Below are 15,784 nucleotides of genomic sequence, written 5' to 3'. Positions count from 1 at the left end.
CTTGGGAGCACAGTCCTGTTCTTCAGATAACACTATAAAATCTTTTATTTCCACCTGAACAAACGAAAGGGAAATTGTTTAATAACTCATAAGCAGATGGCACTTCTGACAGTGAAGCATTCCCACAATACTTTGAAGCATCAGCTTATTTTTGGAGAAGAACTTGAAAACACAGGCTTGTATTTCAGGGGTTTAGGTTTCTATCCCTGAATTAAGATTGATGACAATATTAATGTGTTTTGTAGAAGATGTTTTATTGTCTGACAAAATGTGGGAAAATGTAATTGTAGACAAAATGTGAGGCCATGCATTATCGATTTTTAAAAAAAAACTGCCTGAATGCTCCAAATTGCACTCTGCATCTTAAAACTCAGACAGCAAGGTAAGCAGATTGTGTACATTTGATTATTTAAATTGTGCTGTAACCAGCTCTCATAAGGGGCTGTCAATAAATGTGAAGCTGGAAAAGTACAGCTGGTCAGACTGCATCTGAGGAGCAGGAACATCAACGTTTCCACCATCACGATGGTGTTTGACATTCCACAAATATAAATACATCTTTCAAGTTGGGGGATTGTTCAGTAATAATGATAAAGTATGCTGTTTAAAATCGAAGTTACACTTTATTCAGTATGGTATTGCTTCAGGGATTTTTACGAAACACATGGTATAAAACACGGAAGTTAAGATCAATTCTTGTTAATTCTAAGATTTCCAGCAGTGGATAGCTTCATCCAGCAGAGGAGCAGGCAATCACTGATAGCAATGTCCATGTTTAATGGCACGTGTACATTTGGCAGGAATGCTCTCCCTCTGTTTGAGAGTTTATAACAGTAACAAATACTGATGGTTTAATTGTCTTTAACAAACACAATCCAGGCCAGCAATTTTTTTTTTCAGTTCTTCTTGCACCTAGCAAAGATTAAGAACTCAATGAGAATTTGCAAGTATCAGTTTCTATCCTCCTAAATCCAACATAAAGATATATTAATAAATTCTGCTATTGGCTGGAGGACACTGCTGTGACTTTCTGCCCATGCTTAGGATTACTCCAAATTAATGTAAGAACACATTCGTTTAGTGTTTTACGTCATGTACTTGTGTTGAACGTTGTTAGTCTTGAAGCACCAATTCACATTAAATCTTGCATTACACTATTTGCTTCAGAACAAAAATGTATTAAAATCAATAATGAAGCACATGCAATTCAGTACCAAATTCACGTCTTAAACTACATTTTGCTATGTTTTTGAATTCATTACAGTGTCACAATGTTTACATGTTCGTAAGGGAGTGAATCTAAACCAGATTAAGAAACAGTTACATCAGCGCTGTTGGAATGTTTGTGAAGACTGCAAAACAGAGGAGAAACATGATGACCATCCAGCAGTCTGGTTATGCTTAAAATGTGGTCATCAGGTAAATTGCCGTTTGACTGAAATACTCTGAAATATCCTAAGATCTATGCAAACTTGTCCCAGAGTTATAAAGATACAGAACACAGAAATAGACCTTTTGGCCCAATTCATCCATGCCTACCAAGTTTCCTAAACTACAATTGTCCTGATTGCCTGTGTTTGGCCCATATCCATGTGAACCCTTCCTATTCATATACCTGTCCAAATGAATTTTAAATGTTGTAACTGTACCTGCATCTTCCACTTCCCCTGGCAGTTCATTCCACTTGTGTTCTGAGCCAATTGTTTCAGGCTATTAGTTTTCTTCACTTGATCATGTTGCCCAAGGAACTTCAAATTTGGCAAATATGTTGCATGTTTAGTTCACTTTTGTAGCTTATAGCACAATATTTTAAGTGTGATAGGAGTACTGAAATTTATGTTCATTTCTACAAAAGTGGCTTTATGATTACTTTGTGTTAAATGATTAATTTGTTTTATTAAACTGCATATAAATTGAGTAATGCATTAATAGATTCAATATGTATAATTAATGATGTTTAAACTGGTAACTAACTGTCACAGATTGGATTCTTCTAAATCGTAACAAAAGCAACAAATGTAATTTTGAGTATCACATCACAGTTGTATTGTTTAAGGAGCTACTGAATAAACAAAATATTCAATTTTGAAATTTACATTGTCCTGGTTAAATTTTGAAGTTTTCAGTGTGTAGGTTAATATATTCAGCAGCTGAAGTTTGTTAACAACTCTCTTGCAGCATGTTGAACCTTATATGGAGTAATTTTGTGAAGTTACTCGTTTTTTAACACAATCTATTAGTTATTTCAACGTAATAGTTTAACTTGAAGGATTACATCAATATTTAGATATCTTGTGCCTGTGTTTTTTTAATTTTACCATTGTTGAGAGCTGCCATGCACTCTACACATAATTCTACTTTGTGACAGTATTTCAGTTAAAGTTATACGCATGCAACCTACAATACAGAGAAAACTTCCAGGTGGTGCTTTTTTTTTTGTTTCTTTGATGTAGTATATGATGATTTTCTTCATTCCACAAACGTCTGTGAATGATTTGTATTTTTAGGGTTGTGGAAGGAATTCAGAAGAACAACACGCCCTTAAACATCATGAGAAGCAGCATTCGGAACCACATTGTGTGGTTCTTAATTTGGACTGTTGGACTGCATGGTAGGTTCAACATTGCATGAATGGTGGCATAGTCATGTATTATGACCTGTAAATAGTGCTGCACTATATCCATTTTAAAATCAGTTTTGATGCTGAATTGCAAAATGTTTGTGGGATCTTGATTAAGCAATGCAGGAGCAGAAAAACCTGTCCTTAAACTGTCAGAAACCTAGTACTTATGAAAAACTGAAGAATCCAGCACTTGCAAAAAGGTTTTTGAAGTGTCTGATTCTTTCTGGAAAATAACTGCACAAGGCTGGATCTTGTGGAGATTAACCACCAAGGTCAGATGTTGAACTTCAGAATTGTTTTCCAACAGTCGCAATCCCACAAAGGTATAAGCCAAGAAAGATTGTTGTATGACCTTGCTGTAAGTATAGTAGTAATGAAGTGGTGTTAACAATGGTTTGGGGAAAATTTGCAGAACTGGCAATTTATTCTTCTGATTATAGGAATTTGCAGTGATATGGAGCTGTCGAGCAGCTATCTAAGCATGTGTTTAAAGAGAAAGAGTACTGCTGTAACAAAATAAAGATAGGAAAGAATGGTCGTAAATTTAAGATAAAATATTTACATAATATGAGTTTAGTTTGATTTAATTCTTCATTATTTTGTTACAGGTGCTACTTGTGTGATGACGAAATACATTATGAAGTCAAAGATCAGTTAGGTCAATTTGTAGCATATATCCAAAAAAAGACTGCTGACAAATGTGTAAAAGGAGGTGAGTTATCCAGAAGGTAGTTCAAATTAAATAATTGTTGTATAAGTGTATAATTGTCATTTATAAATATAAATGTCATTTACTACAACTTATTCCTATGTTGCTGAGTATTAAGTTGCAGTTACTGCAGACTGCTGGAAGTTGCTGTTCTCCGTAGACTAAATGGGAACAGATGTACAAATTAACAAATGATTTATTGTTTTCCACTAAGTCTGCAGAACAAAAATAGACAGCTTATTTGACGAAAGCCATCTGAAATGTGTATGTGTGCACTAGGTATAACTGGCACCTGTGGCATTCAATTAACTTACTGTTGTAGTGGGTGTGGTGGTAATAGATGATGGAATGTTATAGATGGTAATAGATGATGAATGGTTAATGTGTGGAGCAAAGATGCATGTAGTTTAAATTGCCTGTATTTCTAATTTCAGCTATGATGGCTCAAACAAATGAAAAAATTAAGGGAAAGGAAGATAATACTACAGAAACTGGGAAACATGAGAAAGAAAAGTCTGTGGCGCAAATCAACCAACAGATACCAGTGAAAGGACTCAGCAATCTTGGCAATACTTGTTTTTTTAATGCTGTCATGCAGGTGACTATCAAGTAATCTAAAAGCCCAATGTATCAACTAGCTGGCTTATGTTTTCCATTTAGTTGACCATTTAAATTGCAGACGTTAAACCTTATTAGAGATTTCTTGCATTTGAAGTCTATAATTGTAAGCAGCCATTTACTGAGAAGCCAAATACTATTTTGTATTTTCTATCCCTGTTTCCGCGGTGCTGTTGTGTTTTAAGACTTGTTATGGAAATATTTGAGGATTATCTGAGTTTTTGTTTTGTTTTATTAGAGTTTTTAAAAAATATTTTCCAACAGTTGAAAAGAACAGACTTTCTTTATCTTTGTTTATTCATTCAGATCTTATCACAGACCTATGTACTGCATGAGTTGATTCAGCAGTTAAAAATGAATGAAACTACACTGACAATTGTGACACCTGATTCTTTAAATTTGGTAGGTGATGACTTACTTGGAAGTGTTACAGTTTATACCTTGTGATCTATTGCGTTTAACCCATTGTAATAAATGAATTATAATACAAAATATCACCCATTCTTTTGAATATTTATTAGTTTTCTATCCTTGTATCTTTTAAAGCTTTGAATAATTTATTCTCTGCTGTCAATGATGCCTAACGAACATGTTGCGCACTGTCAGGAAAGCTAGCAAAAAAAAATTGTTTGTTAAGATTTCCTTGTGAATTGGCAAAGTATCTGCAAACATTAAAATATATTTAACTCCTTGCACAAGATGAATTGCAACTTCTGATCTTAGTAAGAATGTTCGTTAGCTGTAAGTAATCATTCAGTTGCAGCTCAGTTTCTCTTTTAAAATGTTAGAATGTTGCAAAGTCACAATGTTTAGTTGAATGCAAATCTAAAAATTGTATAATTATGTTTGTTGGCAATTCGGGCTTGACTTCGGGATTACTTTATGTAGTAGCTTTTCAGCTCCTAATTCACCATATTCGTACAAGGATCATGAAAATCTAGTGGCTTTAATCAGAAAAGATCAACTGAGCCCAGCCAGATCCTGTTGTACATCCCACTAAAGGATCAGACGTTGATATTATCTAATTATCACCATATTTGCTTATGTGGTTTTAATTCTTTTAATCTCAAAATCTCACATTTGATGCATTTTCGTTAAAAGCAAATGTTTTGGCCTATTAGCTTCTCTTATCTTTAAACACCTGCTTCGCTGCAGATTTCATATTTAAATTAGAAATTTTCTAAAGCTCAACAGTGTCGGAAATGGCCTAATGTACCTTATAAGTAAATACAGCTCAAAGGGATTCATACTTCATAGTATGTTTTTAAAGTTTGTTCCTAGACTCAAAAATATTTTAATGAAAGTACTGCAGATGCTTCTGATGTGTAAAACAGCAAGTGTTGGATATGCTCAGCCAATCTGGCAGCCTCCATGGAAATTGAAGCAGAGCTAACCCTTCTACTCCAATATGACTTCTTTTGAATTTAGAGCTTTATGAATTTTACTTTAAATTATCAGGGACAGCTAGAGATTCACCTTGATCAACCAGGACCATTGTCATCAGCAATGTGCCAATTTCTTCTTGAATTCCAAGATACCAAAAAAAATGTTGTCACTCCAAAGGAGCTGTTCGCTCAGGTCTGTAAAAAGTGAGTATCACCAATCATCAATATGTAAGTATGATATCAATAATAATTAGACCAAAACATCTTGCAGTGTTTTTTCAGAACAAACACAACAGTTTGAAATTATCACTGTTTGCCTTGTGAATAATTTTTTTTTATAATAAAATTTACATTGACTAGGTCATTTTTTTTTCCTGAAACACTCACTTGCAAACAAATTTTGCTGATTTGTATTTTAGCAAATTGTCTATCGTGACCTGATAACGATTTCAGTAACAATAGCATTCCACTACAATTTTATTAAATTTCTTCTACAATTAAGTTATAACCAGCAGTAAAATGAATAGAGATACTTGCCTTAATTTGCTGCTTCTCATAAGTTCAGCATTTTAAAGCACATTTCAACTCCTTAAGTTTTGTTTTAATGTAGTCACCGTTGTAGGAAATGTGGCTGCCAACAAGCAATTAAGTAGAAAGGAATGAAATAAATAACCTACAAATGACAGTAAAGAAAGTGAAGTGTGGGCCAGGACTCTAGGAGAACTTTTGTTCTTTCACAATTGCTTTAGAAACTTCTAAGTATGCCTGAGAAGGCAGGTAGAACCTTGGTTTAAAATTTAACCCAAAATAGTGTAGTCATGCTTACGTACTGCACTAACAGTGATTTTCATTGAAAGACATAAAAAGAGATGAATCGTGTGAAGAATATCTGTTTTGTAAATGCGGACCTTTTACATGTTTTTCTTCAAATGTGTTCCTTAGAGCTGTACGATTTAAAGGATTCCAGCAGCAGGATAGCCAGGAGTTGCTTCGTTACTTATTAGATGGAATGAGAACTGAGGAGATCAAAGTAAGTGTACTGCAGTGGTTTTCAGCAACTGTTTGTAACTATTAAACTGAAATGTAAACCAGATGAGTGACAGTGAGCTGAGGGATGTATATTAGAATTAAATTTAACAATAAATTGCGAGGATTTGTTCCAGCTTTTACGAAGTAGCATCTTAACACGATAAGTGTGAGAAATTCTACACAGCCCAAAATACATGGGCCATACCTTAATAGTGACTAAAACTAGGTGTGACACTCAACTTTCATTGCCTGGCCAATATGGCAGAGCAATTTATAAAACCTAGTAGGATGCTGGAACATATAGCCAGGACAGTGCTACTCCACCTTAAATTTAGTGACTAGTTTTGATTTTTACACCTTGAAAAAGCGCAGGAATTGGACAGGTACAAAAAAATAGCATTGAAGTTAAAATTTGTGCTTTGAGCAGTCAAACTGATTCTAAGCATGAAGGAGATGTCTAGAATGGACTGGGAAAAGATAAAATTTGATGATACAAGCAAGTAAACAGTTAAGGGATGACCTCATTGTATTAATCTGAGTTTGATTTATTTGTTATACTAAAGTAAACCAGGAAAGTGGGATCATAAGTAGTGAAAAGTAAGGAAACAAATATCAGGACATCTTTCAATATTCAAACGGCGATAAATGTTTTGAATAATCACCTAAACTCTGTAATAGAAACAAATATTGCTGGAAAAGCTCAGCAGGTCCGGCAGCATCTGTGGAGGAGAAAACAGTTAACGTTTCGGGTTCAGTGACCCTTCCTCAGAATAAGTATATTAGCTTAATTTAAAATATAGCTGGGTACCATGATGGGTGAATCCATGTATGAGATAGTGGATTTTAAGGGAGGGAGAGTTTATTTTAAATGAGAAGTTTGAGGTAATTTTTGCCTTTTATATAGGAATGTTACATAAGAACGAGGAGCAGGATTGGCAGTTCATCCCCTTGAGCCTGCTCTGCCATTTAATACGTTCATAGTTGATCTCATTTTGGCCTCAACTCCACTTTTTGCCCATTCCTCATAATCCTTCAAACCCTTATAATTTAAAAATCTGTCTATCTCGTCCTTAAATTTACTCAATGTGCAAGCATCTATCTCACACTAGGTTAGTGAATTCCACAGTTTTATGACCCAGTGAGAGAAGTAATTCCTCCTCAGCTACCCTTTATCCTAAAACTATGAGTTCTCGTTATAGATTGCCCCACATGTGGAAACGTCTGCTGTATGTTCACTTTGTCAATCCCCTGCACCCTCTTGTATACCTCTCTTCTAAATTCCGGACAGTATAGGTCTAATCTGCTCAATCTTTCACCATAAGACAAACCCTTCTTCTCTGGAATCAATCCAGTGAACCTCTCCTGAACTTCGTGCAATGCAAGTAAATATACAAAAATGGTATATAATACTCCATGCACATTTTCAAGAGTATACAGTGAACAGTACTAAGTGCATCTAAATAGTTCATATTTATCTGTGGTGCATTATCCATTTGGAAATGAGTTAAAATAAATTATCTGCACAGTTTAGTTATCTGATCAATGTAAATATTGTGTTATTTTAATTTGCGTATGATGTTGTAAGTACAGTCTACTCACTTGCTCCATGCCTATTTATTCTGAACAGCCACCTATATCAGAATAAAAACCGAAATAACTGCGGATGCAGAGTTTAAAACTGAGTTCTGAGGAAGGCTCACCGGACCCGAAACGTTAATTCTGTTTTTTCCTTCACAGATGCAACCAGACCTGCTGAGCTTTTCCAGCAACTTTGTTTTTGCACCTATATTGGAAAATTGGCACCATCTGTTTTACCAGCACTGTAACCTCAATTACAAAGGTGTACATATCAAAAAATGATGTTTACTTATCATTAATTCCCAGGGTGTTTGGTTGTTGTATTCACCTGTTATCATAATGAGTTTCATTTGATCTCTTGTCCAAATTTAAAATCATCATTAAAATAAAGCAGCAATGATTTAAAAGAATAATGTCCTAATTTAATCGTTTCAGAGATAGTAGGAACTGCAGATGCTGAAGAATCTGAGATATCAAGGTGTAGAACTAGATGAACACAGCGGGTCAAGCAGCATCAGAGGAGCAGGAAAGCTGACGTTTTGGGTCGAGACCCTTCTTCAGAAATGGGGGAGGGGAAGAGGATTCTGAAATAAATAGGGAAGTGGGGAGGCGGATGGAAGATGAATAAAGGAGAAGGTAGGTGGAGAGGAGACAGACAAATCGAAGAGGTGGCAGTGGAGCCAGTAAAGGTGAGTGTAGGTTGGGAGTGAGGGGAGGAGAGACAGGTCAAGGGGGCAGGATGAGGCTGGTAGATAGGAGAGGGGTGTGGGGCTTGAGGTGGGAGGAGGGGATAGGTGGGAGGAAGGACAGGCTCCCTGACCTGTCCTTCCTCCCAGCTATCCCCTCCCCCCACCTCAAGCCCCACCCCCATTTCCTACCTATCAGCCTCCTCCCTCCCCCTTGTCCTGTCTGTCCTCTCTGAACTGGCCTACGCCCCTAACTCCCCACCTACACTCACCTCTACTGGTTCTACCCCCGCCTCTTTGACCTGTCTGTCTCTTCTCCACCTAACTTCTCCTTTGTCCATCTTCTGTCCGCCTCCCCCACTCTCCCTATTAATTTCAGAATCCCCTTCCACTCCTCCATTTCTGAAGAAGGGTCTAGTACTGAAATGTCAGCTTTCCTGCTCCTCTGATGCTGCTTGGCCTACTGTGTTCATCCAGCTCTACACCTTGTTATCTCATTAATTTGTTTGTTAGGTTTGATAATGATTCTGGCAGAGAAGCATGAAACTGTTAAACGTTTGATAGCCAATAGATCTTGTTGCTATCACAACTGTATAGTACACTCTTCTGTACATATTTTGTCAAGAGTTTTGCAGGAGAAGCAGTAAAGTGTTAATGTAGTTAGCTATTCAAGTGTTAGCAAGCTAACACCCTGTGCTTGGTGATTTCTAAAAGTTTCAGTAAAACTTCAGTCACGTGAGAAGTAGAACTGCGCAAGACTACCACAATCAGTGGCATTTCAGAATTAAAGCTTGTTTGACACATCTCTGGAACAAAAATGCCTCTCCCAACAATATACTGATAAGATTCCCTTTTTTGATCTGCTTACCATTCAAAGTTCATAATTTTGATCAAAGACATTTTATCGCTCACTGTTTTATCCTCTATCAAATTTTGTTTGAAAATGTGTTAAGGCTATTTATGCAATGTGCAGAACAAGAATAGGATATTTAGACTGAAGCAAAGAGAATGAAAAGTCTCTCCAAACTTTTTACGAGATTTTTATTGGCCTCTATACCACTGACACTAGTGTGCTCACTGTAAGCAGTGGGGATTGTATGTTGAAAATGTAGTGGATTACATAGTGAAGAATCAGCTCTATATTTCTCCATTATTTACTGATGGGCAATTGAAACTCTGTACATCAAGTCTTGTAATCAAAAAAATATATTTTCTAAAAGCACGTTTCATTGTATTTGATTCTTAGCGCATAGGTGCTGGTATTTTAAAAGCCTTGAATTACACTTCAGAGATGATGGAAAATGAAGAATCCAAGAAAACCATGAAAGGTAATTTCATAGTACCGCCACTTACTTTGAATATAGCGAATAGGGGGACTGTACCTGTAACTCAGTAGGTAAATGTACTGCCTGGGGTACTGTTGAGGAATATAAATCAAAGGGAATCTTGAATGGGTGGCAGAGCTACTGTAGATAGTCTAGATTTTCTGAGGTGTGCTGAGGGAGAGATGGAACACCAGAGTTCCAGTTGTTAAGGGGTGTTCCTGAATTAAGAGTAAACAAAGGTAAAACTGAAGCTCAAGAGATCCAATTGGATAAAGCTGACCATCCTGTTAAAAGGACCATTTAAGCCTCTGGGTCTGTTCTGAGACAGAAACACAAGATAAAGTGAGAATTTTGAAGGAAATTGGCCGATAACCTTTTGAAGGAATACGTGGGAATCCTAACCGCAGTTTACAGTTGTACCTTAGAGCCATGGGCCAATAAGACTGGTAATATTTTGAGCTATTCAAATTTGTGAACACATCAAAACTAACAGAATGTGCAGCACAGAAAACCATTGCTCCTGATTTTATCATTACAATTGGTGTTGGTTTGGATAGCACGTCACTGGAGCTACAGTTTTAGTACACTGAATACTGTACTAACTGCACATATAAAGAATTCAGACCAACATTGCTTTAGGAAACTTGTAAATTTTCTGTTGACATTATTAGGCAAGGGAGGATATTCTGTACAGCAGACAGTTTGGCCTTCTGAAAGACTGACCCACTTCTAGTGAAAGAGGGACGTTCCTTGCATTAATCTATTTCTGTGAACCCGTTTTACACTCATTCTGGTAATGAGTTGTGTTTCAGTTTGAGTTATCAGTACAGCAGCATGATTTGTAGGTAGCTTAATTGAGCTTTGAAAAAGGTTCTCCATTAGCACAGATATTTATTGTTTTACTGTTTTTAGTGACAAATATGTGGGTACATTCAGGGCATTTGGTCTATTTGAGTGTTAAACAGGTATACTTGCTTAGAGATTTTTCTTTACTCTTTTGTGGAATGTAGACATCACTGGCAAGGCCAACATTTGTTGCCCATTCTTGTTTGTCCTTGACGTTGTGAACCTCTGTATCTGGTTTGACTTTTCTGTAGTGTTTTAGAACATCTTTTTGTCTTGCTCGGCTATCACATTGGGCAATTAAATGTTAACCATGGGTTAGACCAAGAAAGAATGACAAATAGATGCCCTTCCCCAAAGGTGCTTTTACAACATTTGCCATCGCTGAAACTAATTTTGAATTCTGTATTTATTAATCAATAGAATTTTATATCTAATTCTAAGTTCCACTAGCTGCCATGTTGGTATTTGAACTCTACCCTGGAATGTTAACCAGGTCTCTGAATTACAAGTCCAGTCATGTTACCATTATATCATCAGTCTTCTGCTCGCACCGTTATAAAGGTCTTAAATTTTGGTATTAATAATAAATATTCAGTATCAGCAATTGTGAATTCCTTGGCTTAAGCTCTGAATTACATGTAAAGATTTTTCAGAATTATTGGGTGATATTCATGTTAACTGTCAAGTCACCACAGTCCTAGACTACTATTGGCTGCTCTCATTAAAAGGAGACGACTGGTAGTGACGTTAACCTGAGGGTTTCCATGCCTTGAGCAGGGGGCCTTCATAGCCTAAGCCAGTGCCTTTTGAGTCCATGCTGTTGGCATCACTCTGCATCACAAACCTACAGTCTAGCCAAATGAGCTGATGACAGGCATTGCTGATGACAATTTTTACTCAGCTCTCTAGCAGCCTCTTGTGGATGCTGGCATACTACTGCAGTATTGAAAGGGCCTGTTTTTCATTTTAGTCACAAGGTAAGAAGTAATTCCATGCTAGATAAAGCAAAATGATTTACACTTGGATTTTCTCCTTTGTACTAGCATATGAAAAAGAGGGCTCCATGCTGAACTTCGTTGACCGGGTGTTTGGTGGCACAATGACAAGTACAATCATGTGTGAGGAGTGTAAAATGGTGAGATAGATTGACACGAGTCAATCGAAAAGAATGGGTACAAAATGTTGATGGCGGAAAATGATTTTGTAACGATCATGTTATATATAAGGGATGTAAAATAGTTCACTATTGTATATGATGTGTAATTTTGTTTAAATTAATGTGCCAGTAAATTGTTTTGCCTCAGTATGCTCAAAGAGTTTTTCCCTCTCCTTCGGTCTTGTGATGCTGACTTCATGTTACTTACAATTCCATAGTGCCAGGTATCCTCTAATACTGAATACTTCAATTTTCATTAGGATGTTAACTGGATAGAGGAGCATCGTATCTAAGTCCAATCCTAATATCAGCACCAATGGACATCCACTAAAGAACCTGAGTGCTTTTCATTTTTCCAAACTCATTGGCTCTTAGACAAATTGTAGCTCTTCCACTTGAGCTGACTGAGGCCAACCAATTAAAAAGAGGTTCGCAATCGAACCTTGGATTCTGTGAATTTATATAGTACAGTGACCCAATACAAAACATTCAAGCTCCTGTCTTATTCCTCAAATCCCTAAGTTGAATATAAACTGTCATTGTTCACTGTCTCTGTCTAGTACTCAGTTGTACACTGATGATTAAATTTTGAGAGGCAATTTGTGTCCATTTGTTAAATTATTTTATGCGTAAGAAAGGCTTGCCTGAAAGCTTTGAAAGTTCACATAGTTTGTATCGTGTACACTTGGATGTGCCTCTTACTCGGTGTTCAGTTAATACCTACTAATATGTTTGTGCATTTAGTAATGTTATCTGTATTTTGTAAGTTTTTTTGCGTGGCGCATATCATTTTAAAAGATTACATTGTGTCTAAATTTACTAAGTGCTCGACACTGAAATATGTTCTTTTGAAAACTGGAACTTAAATTTGAAACTAATGCACTACTTTTGTTGTCAGTTTAGAGTTGATTATTTTGATTGGTTTTTAGTTCCCATTATCACTAACAACTTAGAACACAGCCTATTATCTGGACTGGATTTAAGATTTTTCTGGATGTGCACAAGTTTAAAATATTTCATTTTGCATATGATTTTGTAGGTTGGTGATCTGTAACCATAAGATCATAAAACATAGGAGTGGAAGTAAGGCCATTTGAAACCATCGAGTCCACTCTGCCATTTAATCATGGCTGATGGGCATTTCAACTCCACTTCCCTGCGCTCTCCCCGTAGCCCTTGATTCCTTGTGAGATCAAGAATTTGTTGATCTCTGCCTTGAAGACATTTAACGTCCTGGCCTCCACTGCACTCCTGTTCTAGGGGCCTATTGTTGTTCCTCATTCATATTCATATATTCGTAACTATAACATTCTATGTGGTAAAACGTTAAGGTCAGATATCAGAGAGCTCTCCCTGACAAGAAACTACTTTGGCAGCTGCAGGAAGGGCAAATGTTATTGCTTAGACTATAGGTTCAGCAATAAATTACCAAGAAAAAACTCTTTGTATTTATTTTTCAGGTTACATTAGTAGAAGAATCATTTTTAGACTTGTCGCTCCCCGTTTTGGATGAGCAGGTAAAATGTGAATTATTTCATTGTATAAATTTTTTTTTAAATTTTCTTTGCTTTTCCATTACCTTTGATTGCAAAGGCAATGCCTTTAAGTTCAACAGTGCAACAGAACTCAAGCTGCATAACACCAGAAGTCTCTGATGAAGGGTCTAGGCCCGAAACATCAGCTTTTGTGCTCCTGAGATGCTGCTGGGCCTGCTGTGTTCATCCAGCCTCACATTTTATTATCTTGGATTCTCCAGCATCTGCAGTTCCCATTATCACTAACACCAGAAGTGACTGTGTTTCCCTATGTCTTAAAGCTGATTCCTGCACAATATTGCTCCATGTATGATGTTGTAAATGTTAAGATCACTGCCCAATGTATGATTATTTTTCAGATAAGGTTCCCACAAAGGGACATTAAATAATTGAGCCATAAACAGGAATGTCCATGTTGTGATCCTAGTGTGTGCTGTTAATTGCTCCCAGCCTGGATAGCCATATAGACCAATGTATCAGGTCTCTGTTTGATTTTAGTTCCACAATACTAATGAACCTATGTTCCCAATCCTGATCCAGCAAGCACTGCTGGAACATATCTTGTTGTTGGGTTTTGTTTGTGAGGATGATTGGTATTGACTCTGCTGTCTCCTGCAAAGATGCATAAAAGCAGCCTTTTGAGTCAGTTCTGATATTTGTTTAGGACATGTCTATTCTGCGTGTTAACTCCATTTGCTTATTTTGGTTCTGTACTCATTAATACTCTTACCTAACATAAACTAATTATCTCAATTTTGAAATTTTCAGTTGCCTTCGTCCTGAGGGATTTTGGGACAAGAGAGTTCCAGGTTTCTAAATTTTTCTGTGTGAAGAACTTCATGACATCACCCTGTGAATGTCTGAGCTCTAGTTCTAAAAGTTTCATTGCTTTCCTTATTCTGGACAGCTCCACTGGAGAAAAGTTTTTCTCTACTCAATAAATGTCATTAGTCATCTTAAACACTCATTTAGATCATTGCCCAATAGAAGACCTTGCCCATTTTTGTTATCAAGAACCAAACATGATTAATGGTCACATAGTCAGTATAAGAAGGCATCTTGAGACTCTTGGTATTCCCTCCTGCAAAGGAACCAGTACTTTGTCTGCATATAATAGGAAGTATCTAACATGTGTACTCATGAATATAATTAATTGCCTCTGAAAAATGTAATTGCTTTTTCCAAGCATGATTGTTTATACACCAGAATCTGCTTGGTCTGTGTCATTAAATCTCGTTACATCATCCAATAATAGATTGATACATCTTCATCTTGTTCATCTTTCTCCTAATGATGTGGTAAAATGCATGTGACCTGGTTTGTTTGATCCCTCCCACAGTGGAATTACCAGAAGAAACTGTTCATATATTTATCGTGATGTTTAAATGCAGATTGATAAAAAAAAATCTCTGGGAAAATCTGGAAGGAACATTATTGATGGGGATCAGAATGATAACCGTGGCGATTGTGATGGAAACTTTATTTCCAAGAACAGAGACGATGTCTCAGCTGGCACTAGCAAGTACCAACAGAAGAAGGCAAAGAAACAGGCTAAAAAGCAGGCCAAGGTAAATCACATGCTGCTGAAATCTAAACAAATTTTATCATCAAATTCTCATTTAGAACCTTGGAAAGTTACGTCTTGGAAGGAGAAACTTTGGAGTTGAACTGCTGGATTTGGACTGATTCTTTGCTAGAATACAAAATTAATAACAGTTATCTCAGATATAACACAGTGTGGAGTTGGAGGAACACAGCAGGCCTGGCAACATCAGAGAAGCAGGAAAGTTGACGTTTCAGGTCGGACGAAGGGTCCTGACCCAATACTTTCCTGCATCTCTGATGCTGCCTGGCCTGCTATGTTCCTCCAGCTATACACTGTATTATCTCTGACTCCAGCATCTGTAGTTCTTGCTATCTCTACCAGTTATCTGCACTGTCCACTTAGCTGTCCTACTTTTTTATGGACACTTTGTAGGTCAGCCTTCTCCCTCTCTTTCCATGCCTTCAGTGGCTAAATAATCTACTCCAAATTTACATGTTTTTAGCCTGCAGAGTCATCATCTCATTGATCTTTGTTGACTATCTCTCCTTCTGACCCAGCTATCTTCCTCCACTCTTTGAGGACGAACCATTAGTATTTCAGCTGGCTGCAACTAACTTACATTTAAAAAAAACAAGTGCCAATGACTTGTTTTGTCCATTAAACTTATTTTTCAACATCTTATCCCTGTCTGAATCTCAGTCCTGCATTTTAATCTCCTCTTATTATCTCAATGTTCTTGTTATGTATG

At 36.8% G+C, this 15,784-nt stretch overlaps 1 protein-coding gene across 2 annotated transcripts in view; it reads left to right on the top strand.

The window, feature by feature from the left end:
- Positions 1–15,784, top strand: part of usp16 (ubiquitin specific peptidase 16) — a 33,036-nt gene that overhangs the window by 12,021 nt on the left and 5,231 nt on the right. For both annotated transcript variants that reach the window (XM_048541062.2, XM_048541061.2), the window contains exons 3-13: positions 1,265–1,419; positions 2,508–2,611; positions 3,232–3,335; positions 3,767–3,930; positions 4,257–4,352; positions 5,409–5,539; positions 6,278–6,365; positions 9,875–9,956; positions 11,843–11,934; positions 13,416–13,472; positions 14,882–15,058. In XM_048541062.2, the coding sequence (XP_048397019.1) occupies positions 1,265–1,419; positions 2,508–2,611; positions 3,232–3,335; positions 3,767–3,930; positions 4,257–4,352; positions 5,409–5,539; positions 6,278–6,365; positions 9,875–9,956; positions 11,843–11,934; positions 13,416–13,472; positions 14,882–15,058 (1,250 nt within the window). The remainder of the gene's footprint in view (positions 1–1,264; positions 1,420–2,507; positions 2,612–3,231; positions 3,336–3,766; positions 3,931–4,256; positions 4,353–5,408; positions 5,540–6,277; positions 6,366–9,874; positions 9,957–11,842; positions 11,935–13,415; positions 13,473–14,881; positions 15,059–15,784) is intronic.

Source organism: Stegostoma tigrinum, chromosome 12 (genome assembly GCF_030684315.1).
Source record: "Stegostoma tigrinum isolate sSteTig4 chromosome 12, sSteTig4.hap1, whole genome shotgun sequence".
NCBI classification, from domain to species: domain Eukaryota; kingdom Metazoa; phylum Chordata; class Chondrichthyes; order Orectolobiformes; family Stegostomatidae; genus Stegostoma; species Stegostoma tigrinum.
The sequence above is the reverse complement of the archived record's forward strand: the minus strand, read 5'-3'. Positions and strand labels throughout refer to the sequence as shown.